The sequence below is a fragment of the Tyto alba genome, unplaced genomic scaffold (assembly GCF_018691265.1).
Source record: "Tyto alba isolate M040663 unplaced genomic scaffold, T.alba_DEE_v4.0 Super-Scaffold_1000006, whole genome shotgun sequence".
Taxonomy (NCBI): domain Eukaryota; kingdom Metazoa; phylum Chordata; class Aves; order Strigiformes; family Tytonidae; genus Tyto; species Tyto alba.
In genome coordinates, this window is record NW_024881272.1 from 28,449,473 (window position 1) to 28,472,071 (window position 22,599).

General features: G+C 38.0%; 1 protein-coding gene across 3 annotated transcripts in view; it reads right to left on the reverse strand.

The window, feature by feature from the left end:
• The window catches only part of TTC39A (tetratricopeptide repeat domain 39A), a 49,407-nt gene that overhangs the window by 16,477 nt on the left and 10,331 nt on the right, over positions 1 to 22,599 (reverse strand). For all 3 annotated transcript variants that reach the window (XM_042808349.1, XM_042808342.1, XM_033008761.2), the window contains exons 2-8: positions 21,314 to 21,418; positions 13,636 to 13,767; positions 12,882 to 12,958; positions 12,323 to 12,390; positions 9,393 to 9,457; positions 6,809 to 6,908; positions 5,604 to 5,669 (exon numbers count right to left, since the gene is read on the reverse strand). In XM_042808349.1, coding sequence (XP_042664283.1) covers positions 5,604 to 5,669; positions 6,809 to 6,908; positions 9,393 to 9,457; positions 12,323 to 12,390; positions 12,882 to 12,958; positions 13,636 to 13,767; positions 21,314 to 21,418 — 613 coding nt within the window. The remainder of the gene's footprint in view (positions 1 to 5,603; positions 5,670 to 6,808; positions 6,909 to 9,392; positions 9,458 to 12,322; positions 12,391 to 12,881; positions 12,959 to 13,635; positions 13,768 to 21,313; positions 21,419 to 22,599) is intronic.

The following is a 22,599-nucleotide window of genomic DNA, read 5'->3' on the forward strand; positions in this document are numbered from 1 at the left end:
CTAGTAAATATGCACAGTAAGGGTTCCACTGTGTGCTGGGGAAAATTCTGTTTAAAAGTTACACTATGACTGCAATGGAAAGTTACTGGAACATGATGTATGTGACTATAAGGACATAATTTCAAACCAGCTACACTATAAATAGGGACCCTGAGGGATGTCTGTTAGAGCCACTGCAAAAGTTATCAGAGAGAGAACTCGGCGCATGATCTCAACACAGATTTTCATCTCTTGTGTGTCCTTGCCGACAGAGGGGTGTTATGCTGTCTCACCTTTACCACTTACTGCATAAACACTGAAGCCTGTAATCATATTCTAATTTTCATCATACATGTACTTTTTCTCTTAATTAGTGTGGTTAAGTGTTTTCACATAAATACAGTTACTTTGTGTTTTTAAAAAAATCTTAATTTATTACATTAATTACCATTATAGGGAAAAGTACCACTAACATACATATCTACCCTGGACAAAATAATGAAAATACTGACTTGCATGTCACTTCAGAAGAAATTAAAAGATAGTAAAATCATTACTGAAAATCAGTGACTTAATGAAAATCAAGCACTAGGCAAAATAAAGCCAAATTCATTTTCTGCTGAGAACAAAAGTATGATTGATACAGATAATTAACAAAATATCATATATTCAGCTTCTTTAAACTGCCCAGATGAAAACCACAAATATTTGTTTTTTTAAAAAAGTAGCACTATAGCATTGAGAGGTAGAAGACAAAACATTCTGTAGAATTGAATCTTGGCAGAAAAACATTCCAAAGTAGATTTCCAAAGTACATTCTTTTTGAAGTGAAAAATCTTCAGGCTGGATATTTCACTGAGCCTTTACTAACACCAGTACTAGGCCTTACAGTGTTTGATCTCTTCCATATTACAGAAAAATACATATAAAATGAATGCTGATCACATTGGTGAATAGCACTAAGAAAGGTACAGAAACAAATTTTATCAGTCATATAGACTAATTTAATAATTTGTCAAGTTGATCTCACTTCTGTATTTTAATCTCAAATATATATTTTAATACAGCCAAACACAAAGTTATCATCTGTATGGACAAGGAATGCAGCCCACACCCACCCTGTGTGGGACTGCATCCTGGAAAGCAGTAGCTGTGAAGTAAATGGATTAAGAACATTGCCCATTCGTCAGAAGAGGGCTACAGATCTGGAGTCCTTGGGGCTAAATTCTTAGACTGAATAGCTACTCAGGTATGGGAAGCTCACCAGGCAAGTTAGTTCACTCTGTGGTATGTCCATAATCCTATTTTGCCCAGTGCAGGTATTAAAGAACGCTTACTTCTCACTCTGACACTTGAATACCCCAAACTTTCAATATTAAAGTAACAATACAATCAGTAGACGAAGTCTGAAAAAAAAAGTAGTTGTTACTAGTATTACAAGGCTTTTTTGTAGGAAAGGCAGCAACAAAGCTGCTTCTCCTCAAAATAACTCTTGCAAACTGTTTCTGTTATGATGAGACCCCTGGGAAAGTAGGATGATGAAGGGTGTCACTGGAAAACATGTTTTAGATACCACACTCAGTCAGGCAGCCTCCCTGGGCTGCCTCTGTGGCTGGTGGAGACACAAGTACTCCTCCAAGGAACAATTCAGCAGAGAAGCCTAGGTCAGACACTATGAATCACCTTTTCAAGCACCTACTCTTTCTCCACAGGGAGTCTACAGAGATTAGCCAGCAAACTTAATCAGCTAAGTGAGGTGTCGTGAGTTGGGCAATACCCCCATGTAATCCTCACTGGGGATCAACCTGAGGATCTCAGAACCAAATCACAAGCAGCTACTACTTGAGCCTAAGGAAAAACTCCGTAAACAAACTATTCACCGGTGCCAGTCACTGAGTATATTATATTTAATTGTTAGGACACACCTTCTAACCACAAATAACCCATAAATGTCTCCCACATCTGTGTCACAGGTGATATAAGCAATCCCAGAACACCACGAATGAGCTTCCAAAGTCTGTTACACAAGGCATATTGCTACAGTTTAAAACAGATGTCAAGGCAATAAGTGCTCATAGTTTCTCCAACATACTTCAATGACATTAACACATTTAGGTTTTGTTTTCACACTAAATGTAAGTTACTCTGAAGGGTATAAGGTATAATGCAGAGCAGGGAGCAATGACTTCTTGGAGACAATTGTGATCCAATACGGTAACTCTCACATTTCTGTGTGAGTTGCTCATAACATCCTACCATCTCTTAATTCCCAAGACTGTCACTACATTATATTACATCAGTATCTCTTTGCTTTGATCCTTGTCCCAAGACATCCAGTGCTCTGTCACTCAGGACTCCCCCACATGAGCAGTGGGGATTTCCACAGTGAATGCAGGACAAACAAGGACAATGATCAAAACCATCATCAGACAATGTTGAGATGGGTTCACACATATTTCAGCTGTCACAAACTAAAATCCATCTACTTTCCTGAAGCAAAAGCTCTCGAATGATATTTTTAAATCACTCTCTTTTAATTAGGGATCTTGACAATGAAAGCAAAACAAGGTCATCGTTCATGTCCCATGACCTGATGACATTATTGCAGGATTAGCAAGGAAGATGGATACTACTAACACCTTTTACAGAGAACTGACTAATTAAACTGGTAGACAGGGCATTTGATTGTATCCCATGAAATAATTTTAGATTTAACCTTCATTTAAAATGTACAGAAGAGACCAAAATGCAATTCAAAAAGATGCTCAGTGAGAAACTGGAATTCAATTTATTACAAATTGACACATCAAAGATATTCTTAAGCTTAGCTGCTTTGGGAAAATTGTCCTCCCACATCAAAAAGTATAATTTGAAAGAAATTGGTTCTATCTGGTTCCTGCCTTCCCCTGAAATCAAGCTGTCATCTGACCCCCTGACAAATTGTACTTAATATGGTGAGCTCGTGTCAAACTTTTCTACAGTTTAGCAGCACAGTATTTGCAATCACTACAAAATAAGACCAAGAGTAAATATCAGCCTGACACCTGGCAGAGGAGTCAGTAAGAAGGGTTCAGTGCTTATATGGGAGGTAGTACAAGGACTCCTCTGATCTCACATCAGAAGTTAGTTATCATTAAACATGAAGTCCAGATGGGACACATACTCCACCTACTGCCCACTAAGTGAGGAAGGCATATTCCCCAGCACAGCGTACCTGATGATAATACTTCTGCCCACAAAAAATTTCTCATGAAATTGAGCAAAACTACATGGAACCTCAATGCCCAAATGTAGGGCCTATGCCATCAAACACAAATAAGCCTGTATTTTGACTAATTATACAGGGGAAAGGAGCTTGAACAGTGAGAAGGGCACAACTGGCACAACTTGGACTGGAAGGGAACAAATGTGGCCTCAGGCTGATTTTATACTTTCTTGATCTTATCCTACCCATTATTCCGAGACTCCAGACTGCTGTTAAGTTGATCATGTTGTCCACAGTGCACACAAATGGTTTCGGAAGTAATGGAGCTTTGGGCATGTCCTCATTTACTATCAGACACGACATGTCTGAGAGACAATTAGAGTCCCTGGGGGCAAATCTGCTGGCTTCAATGCAGATTAGTATTGTGAAAGATATCACAATGCAATTTTATATCCAGTTTTAATAAACACATGACCCACACCAAAAGCAAGCTGTCCTCCAGTGCACTGTAGCACTCTCAGGTAAACAGTAAACAGCTCAAGGCACTAGCCATGGCTCTTTTTCTTTTTGCACAATCTGATGTTCATCATGAACATTTAATGGAAAAGACTGAAAGATCAAACAAAAATGCACTCAGAACTCTTCTTCTGGATAGGGTGCAGCACATGACACACAAACTTTCCCTCCCCTCCTCTGTCACTTCCTTTCACCTTCTATACTCTTGCCTGTACTGCAGGGGACAGTTTCCTCTTGCAAGTTTTGGAAAACCACCACTGGAAAGGATTGCAAATGCAATTGCAATTGTGCTTTTGGCTTTAGGCATCTGACTCACAAATGTTAAATACAAAAAGACTTTTTTAGGATGTTAATATAAATGACCGATGAACTTCGATGAACATGCTTAAAATACTCCTTTTTTATGGTGTGCAGACAGCAAGTTTTTGCTTAAATTTATGGTAATCTAGGTCATGCTTCAGTGAGTTATTAAAAAACTGGAACAGGAGCTGACTCATCAACACAAATATCAGCCCACTCATAGCCATACAAGAAATCCCAGGGCCAAAAGAAAACAAGAGAAATTCAATTAGAGGGACAATTTTCATCTGCAGTAATAAGATGAGTGCTCAGCAAAGCATTCTCAGAACTCTGCTGGTACATGAATTGACCTTACATTTCTAGGAGAATATTTTGCTTTAGATGTTCTTTGTTTACATAACTGACAGGTAGAACTATTTGATTTTTGCCTATACTGCTTCAGAAACTGCTCCTAGTCAGATCCTGGAAATTTCCAAGTTCTAATCCATGCTCTGCCAAAAGCTCCTTGATTACAAACTAGACATTTTATTTTCAGATCTAAGATCCTTCCTGTAAACTAATAAAATGGTATTGACACTCACCCACCTGTCACCTAAGGTTGCAGCTCTGATTAAGGAAATGTTTTTCTCCTTGAAACTTGCTTTGTAAATAGAAAGCATTTCAAAAGATTTAAGTTTTAACTTGTTTATACAGTTTTTGTTGTGGTTGCAAGACACCATTTACCTTACCCAGCATTCATGAAATAAATGTGCCTAATGGTTTAGGTTAAACAGACCATGTTTTCTTAATCTGGGAACTCAACTTTGAGTGAATCTCATATTCTGCTGGTAGAATAAGACACAACGGCAGGTACAAGGTATCAAGACCAAGATATTCCCATCAATTTAGTATCCTATTTTGAAACGACAAATACATAAAAACTAACACAGCACCATCTGTGCATCTGCCCTGCAAAATAAGTAGGTTCATGCGAGTTTCCTGGTGCTTCATTACTAAACTTCTGTCCTTAAACTGCATGCACAAACAACATAGGTCAGACTGGTTAGTCTCTAGGCAAAAAAGCACATACTCCTCTAGACAAAGAGAACTTAGATGCCACACTGAAGTTATCAGTTGCTATTATAGACAAGGGAAAAAAAAATCAGAAAAGAAATTGAATTTCTGTTTTCCCAATTGGATGTCACGCAGGAACTTGTTAGGGACATTCAGACATCATAATGACAGCAACTATCAAGTAAGCTAATATATTAAAGGCTAAGAATACACTTTTGGCTATGGGTTTCTAAACACAAGCATACATCCGAAGACCAGTAGCTAAAAAAACTAAGTATGCCAACGTAATTATATTAGCCATTGTCTTTATCATGTTTCACAATTGTATCACTGAACAATAGTATCACGATCTTTGAAGTGTAATAGTTCAGACAAAAATATAAAGGAAAACTGAGTTTCATGAAAGCACCAGTGCCAACAGTGTGCATGTGATACCAATCAGCGTTTCAGAGGGTTACAGCTAATGTGAGGAAGAAGAAAGAAACTTCTGTCTCCGTTTTTTCATTTAAGAGTGAGGGGAATGTACCAATAATATTTAGTTCACATTTACCTTGTTTCCAGAAAATCCAACGAACTCCAGTAATCTCAGAATCCTTGCGGGAAACATGGACAATGTCTACAGAAAGAAATGTCACAGTTACACAGTAATAGACTTTCTGCCTCTCAGCTACCAGCTGCCTCACGCAACTTTTCCAAAAGCAATAAATAATCACTAAAATTATTAAAAACATCTTCATATGTCTGACAATTTCCTGAGTATATGTATACACCTGCTATATTTTACATACAATTTAAACTGAAATATTTGTTTAATACAGAGACCCTGTGTCTCCAGGATTCCCTGCACAGAAGTATGTTTACACAGCTCATGTTTAGTAACTCTAGTACTTCTTGGATGTTTCAGAAATACTGGGTGCATACCACACAATACATATTTGTTCTTTGTGCAGTAAATCTAACATTTGGGCATGTGCCAGACCCACATAAAGTAAAGCAAGCAAGGGGATGCACCAGGCACTTTCTGCAGCCCATCACCTGAACAACCATGTCACCCTTTGTCACCTCTGGGTCAGTGCCTCTCTGACATACCAGGAACCATGCTGTACCATTTGACCACCCGCTTCCTGACCAGAACACAAGCAACAACAGCCGACCGTGAGTGGCCTGAGCAGCATGGCCCCATTCATGTGCCCCAACCCCACCAACTGCCCTGCTAACAGCCAAGTCCCTGGTTGCTTCCCAAGTGTCAGTTAAACAGTAAATGGAAGACAACAAGCACAGGTGTCTGCTCTTTCTGTGCAAGGCTTCTCCTGGCCACCAGCCCAGTGGGTCCTTTCTCATGAGACTACAACACCTTCCCCTCCCAATACCTCCTAAGCACTGGTCACTTGGCTAATTAAAACTCTACTGGAAGCCAGGCACAGGCACTCGGCTGTATTCTCAAAAGAACATGCCCTTAGCCCATGGCAGATGAGGTCATTTCATGCCGATAGTCTTCCCGTGAGGATGCACAAGTGGGTCTGCACACCCAGTGCAGTGCTGCCCACGTTGCGGGTAGCAGTCTATTTCTAAAGTATATTACTATCTGATGTTCTTAGACCAGAGACTGGGATCCTGCAACTGTCAGCACACGTATCTAATCTTAACTGTATGATTAGTAACACTGGTATCAGTCAACTTCTCAGGTGTTTAAGTTAAGATCATTTTCAGGAGGCTGCAGGACTTCAGCTCAAGAGAAGAACTGTTGCTACATACCAGATTAAATGCTCCAACTCCAAGTTTTACACCTCCCTCAAAGTGAAGATGGTTCTCTCCTTTTACGTAATGTGGAGACTGTATGAGGCTGTCCAGCTCTCTGAAAAATGCACAAGATTCTGTTACATTGTCAGTAAATAAAATGATTAATTACAAGTCAGTAAGAAAGTAACCCAATTAACTTGAACTACAGAGTAGTTCAAAAAAGGTCAATTTGTCACTTCATCCAGGTGAATACCACCGACATTTTGTTGGCTTTATCAATAAATCATTTCTGTCACATTACTATCAATTCAAAAATACGGAGTCCTGGAGATGAATTTCTGTCAAACAGACATAGTCAATTTGCAGTTACATTTCTTTCTGAAAATGTTTCAAGAATGGCTGTTGGGACAAACACGAACTTTTACTACTGCAAAAAGAGATGATGGGGCAGTGCAGGAGAGTTAAATTTAAATTAGCAAGTCTGATTTGAGTTTCACTAATCCCTGGATTAGGTATTCTCTTTTTGTGCATGTTCATTCCAAAGAACATTTTGTTATATATAGGAAAAGACAATTTTAAGAAATATTTTTAAATGGGCAGGTATATCAGAAATTACTTTTCACTTATTTTTCTAACATTCATAGATCTCAACTTTTTTGTGTCCTTTTACTTCTCTGTGTGATCCAGCTGGATTTGAACCTGTTTTGTCTCCAAGCTTTCTACAGCTATACATTTTTCACACAATTGTTTTAGTTTATTTTGGTAACTATGAGAAGAATAACACTGTTTTTATGTCAGTCACATATTTGTGTTCAGGCTATCATGCTTTTATCTGCTGGTTGTTGCCAACAGATATAGCACTATTCATTGTAATTGCAGTCTTTACAATGGATTCACATTGAGAACTGCCTTCAACCCACACAAATACGGACACTGTCATCCCTCCCTTTCAGTATACTTCTGGAGAACCTGGATTTAATGCTGTTTTATGTCTGCTAGACAGGTGGCTTTTTGTGGCTGTTCTGAGTCCAAATTTAAAGTCCTAAAATAAAACAAAATACGATGCATATTTAGTTTTCACTTTTAAGAATTATTCATGTAAGTCTGTACTATTGTGAAAGTTTTCTGATACTTTTTATTCACTGACAATAAGCAAATGTTTCATTCTTAATTATCATTTTATTTCATTCCATCTATTTTACAGTGCATGGTAACTTTTCCTGCCTGAAAGAGTTTTAAAAATGGTATATTTTCAATGTTTACTCCTCCTATCTTTTTAGGGTTGCTGTTGTTGCAGATTATCAAGCAGTACTGCTGACAGTGGGGAAAGGAAAGATGGCTTTTTGTATCAGAAACTATGTTGTAAAAAATACTGATCAATCAAAGCAAATAAAGTCTCATTTCCATATTTCATTGTTTCCTCTGTAACCCATTGCACCATGCTCTCACCAAAACTGCAAACGATTATTTCTTCTCACACCAAAGGTTCAGTACAAAAATCACAACTGTCAATCTCACATACAAACTTTCCCTTTGATAAAATATGTTTTAGTAATATGCAAGTTGTTATTAGAATTCTTTTGAAGAAAGCCACCTAAGAGCTACTAGATTTATAACACTTTGTTTTTACATATATCAGAACTGATTTTAATTTGAGGCACAACCAAGTATGCTTCCCATGGTATTAATTTTAATGTAATTTTTAGAATTTACTACTGCACTTTAAAACCTTCTGCACACATTGAAAGTAGCTCTCTATAACTTCCTGGATGAAAAGAAATCTGCTTAAGCAGATGTTTTTGGTTTATAGACACTAAGTAATGGGCATATTGTGAGTTCAGATAAACAACCCTGCTTATCATTTTCAATAGCATGCACTTTCTCTTTAGAGTAGAACAACTGCTATACTTAATCAGATTAAAAGTCCAACTAAACAAATATTTCACTCAAATGGTGGCATATGCTTGGAAAAGCATCCCCTAGGAATTGACTGTTCAGGGACTTCATGATGCAGAGAGACTGCATCTGTTCTACTATGCTAACTAGCCCCTGTAAACCTATTTCCTGTAAGTTTGTTTAATCTTTGTTTAAAGCCATTTATACTTCCTATTGCAAGCTCTTCAGTTTATTGTCACTTAATTTTGTTTTAGTTTCATGCATTTATTATGGTACTACTTGTGCTTCCGCTACTGGATTTGAATGTTCCAAAAAGCTGCAGTTAGAACTACAAAGAAATGCCATTTCATATGCCTAAAAACTGCGAGATCTCTCAACTGTGCTATGCAGACACAATGAGCACTACATCATTTAGAACAGGGTTTTTCTGACATAATTTCAGGTATAGAGTATTTGAAGTAGGCAAACCTCTAGAGTTAACGGGATTAGGGTCCACAATTTTTACAATCTAAATAAACCATAGTATCAATGTACTCTGTTATGCAAAGGAGGAATTTGTGTGGGCTGAGAAAGCCTACAGACATGAGGTCAATAATAAAGGCCACAATAAATACAGCAGTAATTAATTTGTGAATTGGACAGTTTGACCAGCAGCACTTTTTACTGGAAGAGTACACTTACTTGCATCATCACCCTGACTTACCTGTATGTTTGGTAACTGTTTCGGACTTTGATGCCTCCTTTTATGAAGCTAACCATATTCTCATCCTATTAGAAGGGAAACACATTAGCGTTATGAATTTATAACCATTATAAAGAGCTTTTGTCTTCTTGAGATGAACACATGCCTTGAACATAACCATCATGACAAAGACAATCTAAGTCTGAGAAACAATACATGGATTTAGTATTTCCTCTCTATATTAAAATATTTTTACTCTGTTCAGACATACACACTTTATTTTGATGCTTTCTGTAATTAGTTTAGCTCTTGTGACCTTTGGACCATCTGAATTTGCATTAATGAACACAGGGACTAAGCTAATGAATGGCACCTAAGGTATATGCATTTGTGGCTGTTTCAAAAAATAGATTTCACTCATTTGTCCTTCGGCACAGTTAAGATCTGAACATTTCCTGGCTCAGCACCAGATACAAATAACTGCCTGTCCTCAGGAGTCTACAGAATATAGCTTCACAAAAGGAAGCAGGGTAAGTAAAGTTATGCAGGATATGCTCTTTCTTGTTTGAATATTCAAGTACCTATGAGATCCATACTAGTATGGTAACATATAACATTACAAGCTATAATGAACTAAGAGCTTACAGCAAAGTGTATCTGTGGGGCCATTAGTTTACAGTTGTATCCCAAAGAGAATACTCTTTGGTCTCAGAACTTTCTGAAGGCAGTTTCTTGCCACATGCATCATACATGATTTGTCATTCAGGTTTATTTTGATATCTGCTATTATTTTGGGAAAGGAAGACTACATGTGTTTTAGCAGATGATTTTTCTGTGATGGCATTTTAACAGGCTGTATGAAGCAGCGTGGAGAAAATATTATAGATTAGATGAACATCTGGTTGCTTTACTGTTATTGTTAAGGAAACAGGGCCCAACTGTGCTCATCAGTATGTAAATAAAGAGACAGAACCTGCCTCAAAGAGGTTCCCATCCTCCTGTAAATCAGAAGAAAACTCAATCCAATCAAAGTTACAGTTCAACTTCTTCCAGACTTTGCTCTCTATGAACTAGTATAAGAAGCCTAACGGCCTGAACTGAAGGGCAGGGGCTTATTCCTGCAGCCTGCACCACCACCACTAGCCTGCGTCCTTTGCAATCATCCTTAAGCAACGTTATCAAGAGTGATAACTGAGGACAGAAACTATGCACCATAAATGAACATGTAATTCCTGATGATATATATCCCCAGAGAGCTGAATCCAAAACACATGCCAACAAAATAACCACAGAAAAATGTGATCCGATTTTCCTTTGTTCTGTAGAAAAAGTCAGGTTTTAATTAGCAACTGGGGAGGGGGAGGTTACAGCATACCTAACCATATGTAGAGGTTCACTTGTATTTTCCTTTGAATATAAAACGGAAAGAGGATGGTTTAAATTCAGAATACTCATGATACCAACAACAGAGATAAGCAACGTGAGAATAGTCCAGCCCTTGAAAAATCCCAAGACTAATTTTTATGTGTTTTCAACTGGATTTGGTCATTTATATTAAGCATCAAAACGAATCCAGTTGAACAGCTGTTGGAACCAAGTGTCTTTGTTTAATTTTTAAAACCAGTTCATGTGTTCATGAAAAATTTAACACAGAATAGAAGAGGAAGCAAATAGATAGACATTCTTTATGCAGAAGAGGACAAGAAATTATTTTCTTACTCCTAAATCCCTCATGTATCTATAAACATTTTTAAAGACAGATGTCTGTGAAAATAGTGCTTAAAACCAAGAGACACTGCATTAAAACACTCCTTTGTTAGAGGCACAATGAAGAAGTTCTGAAAAGCCTTGCTTCCATAGCTTCAAATATCACCCAAACTGTCCTCAGTGCTAGAAGCTGCTCAACCCAAAGGATCGTGGAAATAGGTAGCTACACCCTGGATATTTCAAAGTCCATCATCTTACCATAAAGTCACCATCATCGGCACTCTAAAAACCTTCAGAAGATACTCTGACTACTGGATTTGCAATGAAGCAATAGTTTCTAGCAGAGGAGCATGGCAGATCACTGAAAAAGGTTACACGGTTCATAAACTACCATAAGCAACATAAATCAAGAGACCATCTGGCAACTCCCAAACACTATAAAATCACCACCTGCATTTCATTCTCTATGAGCATCCTTGAGCCAAGGAACAGAAGGCCTTTGTGAATGTGACTTTTATTGTCCCCTCTGCATAGATGAGAAGGCCCACTGTCATATAACAAGTACAGCCAAATTAAGAATAAAAATCAGTTATTTCAATTATGATTAACAATTTAAACTGCAAACTGGAGCCCTAGTAAGTATTGCTAATGTTGATCCATTAAACAAATCAAGCTTCATTAGTACAGAGACAAAATTCAAAGAAGAGGGAGAGCTCCCCTTCTTTTAAAGAGAAGCAGCACTCTTTAGCAAAAAGCATATGTGGAGCCTAATATCTATGCACACCATAATAGCTGTTCAAGAACAAACAAGTGAGAAAGTAGCCTTGGGAAAGCAAACACCAGCCCAACTGAAACAAAAATCCTGCTTGAATTCTAGCATATCACAGCTTCAGTGACCTTCTCTTTTTTTTTGTTGTTGTTGTTGTTGTTTAAATCTGATAGCCCAACACACATTATTTGAAAATTGGTACTTACTGCAGTTACATTTCACACATCCAAAAGTGACTGGAAGAGGGCATCATAGGGGACTCAGTGCTACATGTATCAAGATAAGAATTTTTAGATTATCACGAGGGATAACAAAACACTCTACTATCTCATCAGCAGATGGTCCAGCTCAAATCCAGATGAAAGGGTTTTACACCATTAGGTCAAACTAGGGTCTTTACCATTTCATTCATTTTAGGAAAAGAAGCTTGTATGATGTGTACTTTTTTCCCCAAAGAGCCCGGCAGGAACCATACCTGGAGGAATGTGAGTGCTGCTCTCTGAAGTAAACATTCAGCATAGCAAATTTCTGCATGGATTTCCTCTAGTGTCACACAGAGGGGGGAAGTAAACAAAAAAATTAGATAAAAAAAAAATTAAAAAACGCTTAGCCCATTAATACAGGAATAAGATCACAAAGCTCAAACTGAGAAAAATATTTTCCACATTTGCTGTAGTGTTTCAGCTCTAGACTACTGAAGTAGCTCCAAACTGAAATAACACAAAGTTAGAGAAATTGTGCAGGAACTTCTCTGGTGCTTTCCGGGAATTCCTGGATCTAGGACCTTTCTAGGCATTTCAGTACTTCTTTCTAGATATTTCTTTACCCAGCAAGTTTTGGAAATGCTGAGTCAGCAATCGACAAAAACTGTGATTTTGGATGTGGTAACAGTAATTCCAAACACTGATCCAAATTAGTGATTTTGTCAGTGAACTCAGTCTGCAAAAACATGTTGGGTGAACAATTCTACACAATTCAAATTGTAGACAAAAAAAAAAAGAGGAAAACATTATGCATGTTAGAGATAATGTTACCTTCAGTAAAATGTTCAAGGCTTTGTCTATGCACAAGGTTGTTGATAGAATCAGCTACTGTAGATTTCTTCCTAAATCTGCAGAAAAGTCAGTTTGGTCATTCTAAACATGAAGCATCAACAGCAGAGAATGATTTCTTTCAGCTGGCCACCCATACAGTCACTAACATGCCTCTAGCACTCATCAACCCTCTGTCATCTTACCAAATACACAAACTTCAGCATATTCTATACAGAACTTAGTCAACATGGGCCTCCTGGGATCTGTCTTTTACACTTCATATGCAGAAATCAGTCTTGATGAAGGAAGGCAATTAGGGGGATTTTTGATTTATTTGTGTATGTATGCATGTGTATATGGAAGTGGAAGCACAGCTGACTCAAAGACAGCTAGCTGCAGTACAACCATCACCAAATGGGAAGGTTCTGCAGTGTCTGTAAAGGGTAAATAATTTCCAGACATTGCAGAACAAGGGCTACAGATAGGACAAAAATCTAATTGACAAGAAAAATCAGATATTGCAGTAAACCAAGGTTTTCAACACTAGACTGCTGAATACCCTAAATTATGTGGTGTGACCTCATAACTGACCCTACTTTGAGCAGGAGGCTGGACTAGATGACCTCCTGATGTCCCTTCCAAGCTCAGTTTTCCTATGAATTGTATGAAATTACATGTCCTTCTTTAACCTGTATGTCTTTCAAAACTTCACCTTGAAGGGAGTATTTATTGACTGAATTGCTCCACAACTTACTTTTGACAGGTGGCCTGAGCTTCCTTCATTGTGTTTCCTGCATTCAGTATGTCCTGAGGATCAAATGTCATCATAGCTTGCATTTCCAATATGGTGGCATAAGTCAGTGCATGATACATACTATCTTTAGTTCTGAAAGAAAACACAAGATGCAAAGCACAGTTGATTTGTTTATATTATTACTTTTAAAAGCCAAATACAAATCCTATTCCAGAAATGTATCAGTCCGATGGGAACAAGGTCTAAATGTACTAGAAATCGAAGACAAAGGACATACAAAATAATCAAGAAACACTAATAGATTGAGATTTGTACAGGAAATCATGTCTACACTCCAGTTTCAATACCAGTGTTAAGATGTTCCAATTCTGAGCTGAGGATAGGTATTTAACATGCATAAAGCACAGGAATTAACCATATGGCTAACCATTCAGGGACAACAGAATCATGGGGTTTTTTAATGGAGTATCTAATAAATACTACAACATGGGACACAAATCTAAGTATTCTTCTTATAATTTGGGACAGTTACTCAGTACAGATTCAAGGAGATAAGTAACAATACTATAACCACAGTCAAAGTAGAATCTTCTTCAAACAGATCTTCCCAACAGAAGCATTCCAGTTTATGTCAAACATTACAGCTTTTTGCTCCTCTCCCCTTCTGCCAACCTTCCACCCCAATCTGTTCAACTTTAATATTATTCTGTGGGATTTCAGATGGTGCCTCTTTTGCAGAAAGCCAAAAACTTCGACGTTAGTGCAAACAAAACAATTAACTCCCACATGCAGCCACAGCCAGCTTCTTTCCCCTTTCAGGAAGAAGGGTTTATATAATGCACATTTACAGCATTCAGCTAGTATCTACATATGGTATAATCCTCTGCAAATGAATCAAAGTATCTTCAGGTGTAGAGGTCCAATAAAGATGACTTGGGAAATACCTTGAAGGGCAAGCTCAGATGGATTCCTGCCACAGAAACTTTCTGTAGACTTTGCTAATGAACCCCTGACAAATAACATGACTCAGACAAATACTGCTAAAGAGTAACAGTTGCTATTTCAATTGTTTACACTTTTAGAATGGATCAGGTAGTTCTATATGGCAGGGCATATTCAAAAATACTTGCAGTCAAACAAGGATATGTCTTCCACAAAATCTCCACCTTCAATACGTTTGTTCTCAATATGTGTACTTCAGGCATTTCTCAAAACAAGCCACTTCATTTTCTTTTTCTTTCAAGGAGAAGTGGTGTGCCAGCAACGTGCCCTTGCTGCAAATAGGGCTAATGGGCTGCATTAAGAGGAGCACTGTTGCCAGCAGGTTGAGGGAAGTGATCCTTCCCCATTGCTCAGCACTGGTGAGGCCACACCTGGAGTGCTGTGTCCAGCTTTGGGCTCCTCAGTCCATGGACATACTCGAGAAAGTCCAATGATGGGCGATGGGGATGATTAAGGGACTCGAACAACTCTCCCATGAGGAAAGGCTGAGAGAGCTGGGGCTGTTCTGCCTGGAGAAGAGAAAGTTCAGGGAGTTCCTATAATGTATAGAAATACCTGAAGGGAGGATGCAAAGAAGATGGAGCCAGGCTCGTGTCATTGGTGCCCAGTGACAGGACCAGAGGCAACGGGCACAAACTGAAACACAGGAGGCTCTGTCTGAACATCAGGAAACGCTTTTCTTACTATTAGGGCGACCAAGCACTGGCACAGGTTGTCCAGAGAGCTTGTAGAGTCTGTAACCTTGGAGATATTCAAAAGCCATCTGGACACTGCCCTGGGCAGCCATGTCTAGGTGGCCCTCCTTGAGCATCTGACCTCCAGAGGTCCCTTCCAACCTCAACCACTCCGATTCAGTGGGTCTGTTTTAAGGGGAAAAGCCAAACTTTAAAGACACCTCAATCCATTTAATTTCTCCCCTGGAAATACACTTGTCTCCCCAGGTTTTGATACCTGGATTGAATTGAAAGATAATTTTAAGGGTAACTGAAGACAATCCTACATTAATCAATGATCCAATATCTCACTGTGGTGACTTATATCCCTTTAAGTTTTCTAACAATTCATACATTCTTATGCATTAATTCTTTTGCTCAATGGAGTAAAACACCCTTAATTATCCTAATGTTTTGTGAGTATTTTCCAGAGCCAAAAAATAACCTTGCCTACATCTAAAGTAACCCCTTCTCAATGTCATTATGCAATAAAATCACCAAAGAAAAAATCAATTGATGATATGATCCCCTGCCTTTCTTTGTAATTTTTGAAATCTAGGGATTAAAATAATACCTAGTCTGGCACAGAGAGCATTACACAGATATCTGGTGCTTCCCTTGCCAACCTTCATACTGACGATATAGGGCTACTTTTTCTAACATACACGGCACAGAGCAGGCTGGCTGTACTGAAGAAATATGCAGCACACATCTTTAAACCCCATCGCAGTCTGTGTTTTGTGGCTGTCCTCAATTCTTAGTTGCCCTCATCACATCCATAGGTTACCTAACAAGCTGCTCTAACCAACATCTAAACCAATCTAGCAGAAAAGCCATTTTGGGAAATCACTGACTGCTGTAAGTGCTATGAGCCCCAGACTATACTAACATTCATCTCCCCTCCAATGTGAGTAAGAAGAACAGACAGAAAATAGAGAAACTAGTTTACAATCCAGTGGAGTCAGGACAGCTCTGTCTTGGCCTCCTACATCATGATTCTTTCAGTAGACTGATAATGTAAAGTAGAATAAAAAAAAAAAAAAAAAAAAAAAAAAAAAGAGAACATAGTATAAAATGCCAGCCTGATGAAGTGTTCATTTGATTACTCATCAGACTCAGTGGGTGCAGAGAAACACACTTCATCTCAGATTTATTAAAATAAAGCCCTTCCAAAGCTTAAAATTCAAAGCACAGGGAAGGTACTAAAATAGTCCCCTTCAAAAATTTTAGAAATTTGCTTTCAAAATCTAAGGGAATAAATGTTAAATTTACTGCACTAAAAAAAAAAAATTGATACTTTTCAGATATACATGGTGAAGAGGGATTTCCCTCTCCAGTAATCTGTTTCTAATACCAAATCACCCCTGCCCTAATCAATGGTTTAATCTATTTTGCTTCTAATATTTAAAATAGATTCTAATTAATGTTTATCATTAGTCAACTGGTATTTAACAACACTCAAATTTACTCTCTTTTTCCAGAGGCTGGGAGGTGGGTAGAAATGCAACTAAATGTAACAGTTATCTACGCTATTCATACTAACCATACAATTAAAGTTGCCAGTTATATCCTGGCATATTTCCAGAAGTTTTAAGGTCTTCATTTTATATGGATGGATACACAATGAAATTTGATAGCTTTTTTTCCTTTTTTTGATTCCTTAGCAGCACTTTCCTCAGAACTTCATTGGAGTTAACAAGCCTTTATGACATACATACAACTAATATTCTGATTAGTGACTTATCCCAATAGATGGTATCACATGGCTGAATAAGAGGATCATAAGTAATATTTTTCAGCACTCAGGGAGTTATGCCACATGCCTGTTCTCCAACTACAGTGCAATCATTATCATCTCGTAGCACTGCCCTTTCTTGAGAGCTGCTGAAGGACACTTTTATTCCTGCTTGAAAACAAGTACCTAAGTGAGGACGGTGACAGTTCTCCACTCCAGCTGAAGTATGAAAAAGCAAAAGCTTGGCTTGGTTTGACCTCAGAATTAACCCAGGGGCTAGTAATTTTTTGTGAAAAACACAGTGCCCAAGACATTTTTTGTGGATTCTTTTACAGTAATCCAGCAGGCAGGACATACTTCACCAGGTTACAGAAACCCTAGGTTCAAGTCCATGTCCCAATTTAGTTTCAAGATGCTACTAACAAGTAAAACAAATCCAACAGCAGAGAGTGAGAAAGACCCTCCACAGACAAGCCAACAGTCTGTTCATCTAGGTGTACCCAAGAATGAGAGATCAAGGCCCAAATCAAAACTGCATCAGGAGAATGTGGTTACACAGGGCCTGAAGACTTTCTTCATCTTTGATCAGAAGTTCCACCCAATATCCAAACAACATGCCAGACCTGCTCCATGAGCTTCCATAGAAATCCTCCATTCTGAAGAATCAACATTTTCCAGTAAAAAAACCTGTTTCCTATGAAAACTCCCCCTCCCCACTAGCATTAAGTTTACAACCAGAAAAGACTGCTCCAATCAGCCACCAGCCTGGTTCCCTAGTTACCACAAACTGCCAGAAAGGTCTAAGTCTGGTCTAAGCTGAAAAGCTGGGGTTCAACAAGAGAACCCCTCAGCCTTTTAGATCTAAGCCATTCTCCAAAATTCAGAATTTAGTACGTTTTTCCAGCTAGGAGGTGAAACCAATAATTAAGTCAGGTTTTGGCAGCAATTTATCTATTTACAAAGATTACAAAAGTTGTGTTCTTTTGGACTCCAGATATAAAAAGGGAAAAAAAACTCCTAGAAACTATGACCTTCTTCATGCTCTTGACATTCTTCACAATAAACAGCTAACTCAAGCTTTCTGCAGATCTGTGCAGTGTCTTTATGCAAACACTGTCTAGAGCTTCACTCTACCTCCATGTGCTTCCCCTTATTCTTTCACCACTCTCAGTTTGACAATCACACACCTTTGTTAGATCAGCTCCTAGAGAAAGCTCCTCCACCCCACTCAACAACCTCATGTTTGCTTTTGTTCTACATGGGCAAGAACATTCCACCACACCATGAAGACACCATTAAAAAAGGTTGTTGTTCCTTAGTATCCTTTTTAAAGATCAGAATATACAAGATAACATTTGCTACTGTAAACTGGGCTTGTATTAAAAATTCCAGTGACAGTAAATAGGTACCATAGAACTACACTATTCCACTAAGAGTTTCACAAGTAACTAGCAGAGCAGTAACACAATCTCTTCACACCTACCTGAGATACTCCCACATCAAAGGACTGAACTTACCTTTCAAACACAGTCATTCTAGAATAAACATTCCACCAAACATCACCAAATGCTTTTTGGAGACTATTTTCAGAATAAAGTCAACTGCCCAGAATTAATTGTTCTCATATTCTTCTTATAATACTGCAAGCAGCAACACAGATGTGTCGCAGCTCATCCAATGATCCAGATTACTCTCTGTCATGAATTTATGATTTACCATTCTCCCAAATGAACTGACATCAGCCAACAATCAGGTGATTATATCATCCTTTCCTTCAGGATAATTATTAAAATATTAGACATTTGTCTCGGGGAAGGGAACATTATCACCAGAAAACTCCTTAATTTATGATTATCTGTTTACAATGACATGAGTGCTAAAATCTAGTCAGCTTTCAATCAATTTACTGTATGTATCTTGGAGTTGAGAAGGAAGAGGAGATTTTTTTCCTACTCCAGTGACTAGACAGTTTCAGTGTTACTCATTGTTACAGTTAACAAGTTACATATTGAAAATCACTGCTGTGTTTGGTGACTGAATGTAAGGAATTTCTTAAGAGTTCTTAGACTTAGTCTGAATACTCCATATAAAAGATTAATTAATCTTATTGCAGAAACTACAAGATAATTGGAGCCCACTATTGTATAATGATCATTAATAATAATAATAAAGAAAACTCTAAAACGTAAAAGGTAGCTGAGGAAACAATAAAAGTTATGTAACATGAAGCAAAAACACCAGTTGAATTTTTTTCTGATATGAGATCTCTTCTTTATGATGGATTTGAACTTCTAATAGGAAAAAAAGAGCTTTACCTCAACACAAGTCTAGACATCATCCTCAGATATTTATTTTTAAGCTGCTGGGAAAGATTTTAACTCTCATGCATTGCCAAATCTGCTCTCAGTTACACATGGTACAAATCAGCTGAAAATACATTTATTGTGAAAGCCAAATGTGAGTAATTTAGTGAATCTGCAATAATGTAATACAGAGCAGAGTATGTCCTACAACATAAGTGGTAAAGCTGCAAAATCTATGATATGAAATTCTTTACAAGCATGTAAAAACTGAAAAGTGTTTCTTTAAACGAAGATAGTATGTTTATGGACTGTGAAAACCAATTTCAAATCTCAGCATGCTAAAAGGCAACACTGAGGAACTGATGACTCCTAAAGAAAATACTCAGTATTAACACATGTGCCCATTCTACAGCTCTTGTCATTCCCTAAAGAGATGGAGTGTGTCCATAATGGATATCATCTGTGGGGAAATTCAGCATCTTGTTTCTGCATTACACTCGCAAAGATCTTAAGTCTGTATTTCCCTTACTGCCAAAGGCAACAGGAATAAGGGCCTCCTCATAACAGGCTAACATGAAAATTCAGTTTCAAAATGGTTTTGCAATCTGGAATAATGTCAGGTACAAAACCAGAATATCAGGTCACGAAATATGTTCTGCAGGGCCCAACAAAAGCTGAATAAAAACCATATGCAATAGAAGAAAAATGGATTAATAGAAAAAAAAAAAAAAAAACAAACCCACAGCCCGACTAGCTTTTGCAGTGTTTTAGAAACCCCCTCAATAAAATATTTCCTTATTTTGTGCTAAGCACTGAGCAAGCATTTCCAGATGGGCACAGGGGCTTTACTATTAGTATTTAATAAAAACACAGTCATTCTTCTTACCATTTTTATAATATCTTCTGATGATATATAAACAAAAAACAACACTGTTGTGAACAAAACCAGTATTATTAAGACATCTGAGCCTACAATTTATCATGAATGTCTTTCACAGAGTGTACTTAATTAAGTTACAGATTCTGTCATCAAAGACTGAGGCTGATACCTTAACAAAGCAGATATGTAGGATTTACTATAGTTACCCCTGATGCATATCAAACACACACTACTGCATCATCTATAAATTTTACTTGTTTCATATTCCAGTGGCCTGAAAGAAGGCATGATGTAATTTACTGACAGCTCGAAAATAAATGGAGCAAACTGGGGGGGAAAAATTGTGAATTAACCACAGACTTCACCAAGCCAAGAGCACAGGTAACTCCAGGACAGGGTATGAAAAACCACAGATGTCGTAAAGTCACAACAATTTTTAGAAGCTATTTTATGACCTCACTGCTTGCAGCTGGGCCACTCATTACATGCTGGGCTGCAACGTAATTAGGAAATAGAGTCTATGACCAGAACACTGAATTGCTATATAAGCTGTGAGAAAGTTTCTGCAAGTGTTTATTACAAAACAACAAAAAAAAGAATTCATACCTGAAGTACTGTGTCTCAAATCTGGCAATTCATGGTCAGTTGATTATTTAGACACAAAACTACAAATTCTCAATTTCTCACAGTATGCAGAAAATTGTGGGAAAGGAGTAAAAAACAAAAGTGACAGAAGATGGGTTTTATTGTTCCAGGAGCAAGAATCTCACATACTGTACTACAGCTGAAGGGTTACTTCTTTGGACAACAATTCTGTACTTTTGGTAGTTACCTTTGATCAATTTCCGTATTTACTCATTCAAGTGTAAAGCACTTATTCTGTCTTCCCCAAAACTTAACACATGAACTTACCACCCCCTTCTGAACCAAAACCATGCAGTCTTATCAACTATTAACTGGGAACTAGCTGTCTACTCAATTCTCCTGAGAGATGGTAAAGCAAAGAAAAATAAACAGGGAAAACTAGTAAATGTAATCAACTTACTTTGCTTGTAAGGAAGCCAAAGCATCCGAGAACTTGTTGTTAAGAAATAAATCCAGAGCTGCCATACACTCATGCAATGCCATGTTGAGGTCTAATGTAGGTGACCTGCCAGAAGAAGAAAGAATAAACTCAGCACATCTGGTCTCCTTCTATCAGTGCATTACTGCTGCATTTGAATCACCCTTCTTCAGTTCTAGCCTTATTCCCATGTATGATCTGGTATCCCATTTCTAGGAATTGCAAAAAATTAAAGTGACTTCCATTATGTTTGTGGGTTGGTCTTTTTTTTTTTCTATGCTCTTACCCTGTGACATGTGGAAAGCAATTTAAGATTTGTACTTTCTGAAAATAAGATAAGCGTCATGTAGTGTAAATAAGAGCCTGGCCATGCAGAGTTTACCACATGGGAGCATGGCACTTTGATGAGCTCAGGTATCAGGAACACAGAAGCACTGGGTGACAATGCACAGCTGACAGCCTGTAAGGCTGACAGAGACTACAGGCCAGTGACATTACAATCAAGTTGTTGCCTTAAGGATGAGACATTGCCAAACTGCATCAGATTATTATATCAACTGCTACTGGAACATCTGCTTTAGTTCAGCTCATGTTCAGTATGGTTCCTGACCAGTAGACCGCTACAGACTTGCAAAAGGGTTAAAATTTCACATTGTGCATGCTCCTGGGAACATCACTGTCCCTAAAAAGTGCTACTGCACTCAAACAAAAGAACTGCTGCTGCATCTCAAAGTTGGAAGATTCTTAGTGGCTTACTCTGGCTGTACTTTTCTCCTTTACAACATTCAGATGTCAGCCTGACCTGTCACAAGGGTTCTCAGCTGGTCTTTGGGTTACTGGCAACAGGATAATACAGAGCAGCTGAATAAGTTTGGCCCAACTTCATCACCACCAGAACTGCTGGACAAAAAAATCCACACAAGAAACAAACAATCAGGCCTTGCACTAAGAAAGTTAAGGTCACCTGGCCCGTGTTAGGACAGATGAAACATCTGCATCTAATGATCAAAGAGCTATACTGCACTAATATGTTGTATACAAATCTAGACAAAAAAGCTCCCCCAACAAAATACAAACAAACCCTCATCATGTCACTGACTTTCAACAGATCTAACTGTCTTATGACTTAGAAACTATGTTACTTCCTTAAAAAATGGCACAACACATAGCCTGCTGAAAGGAAAAACACAAACCAAAGTCCTGGTATCAACTTAAGGAAAAGACAGGGCAGCACAGAACAAACAGATAGCATCAGCGATAACCACTGA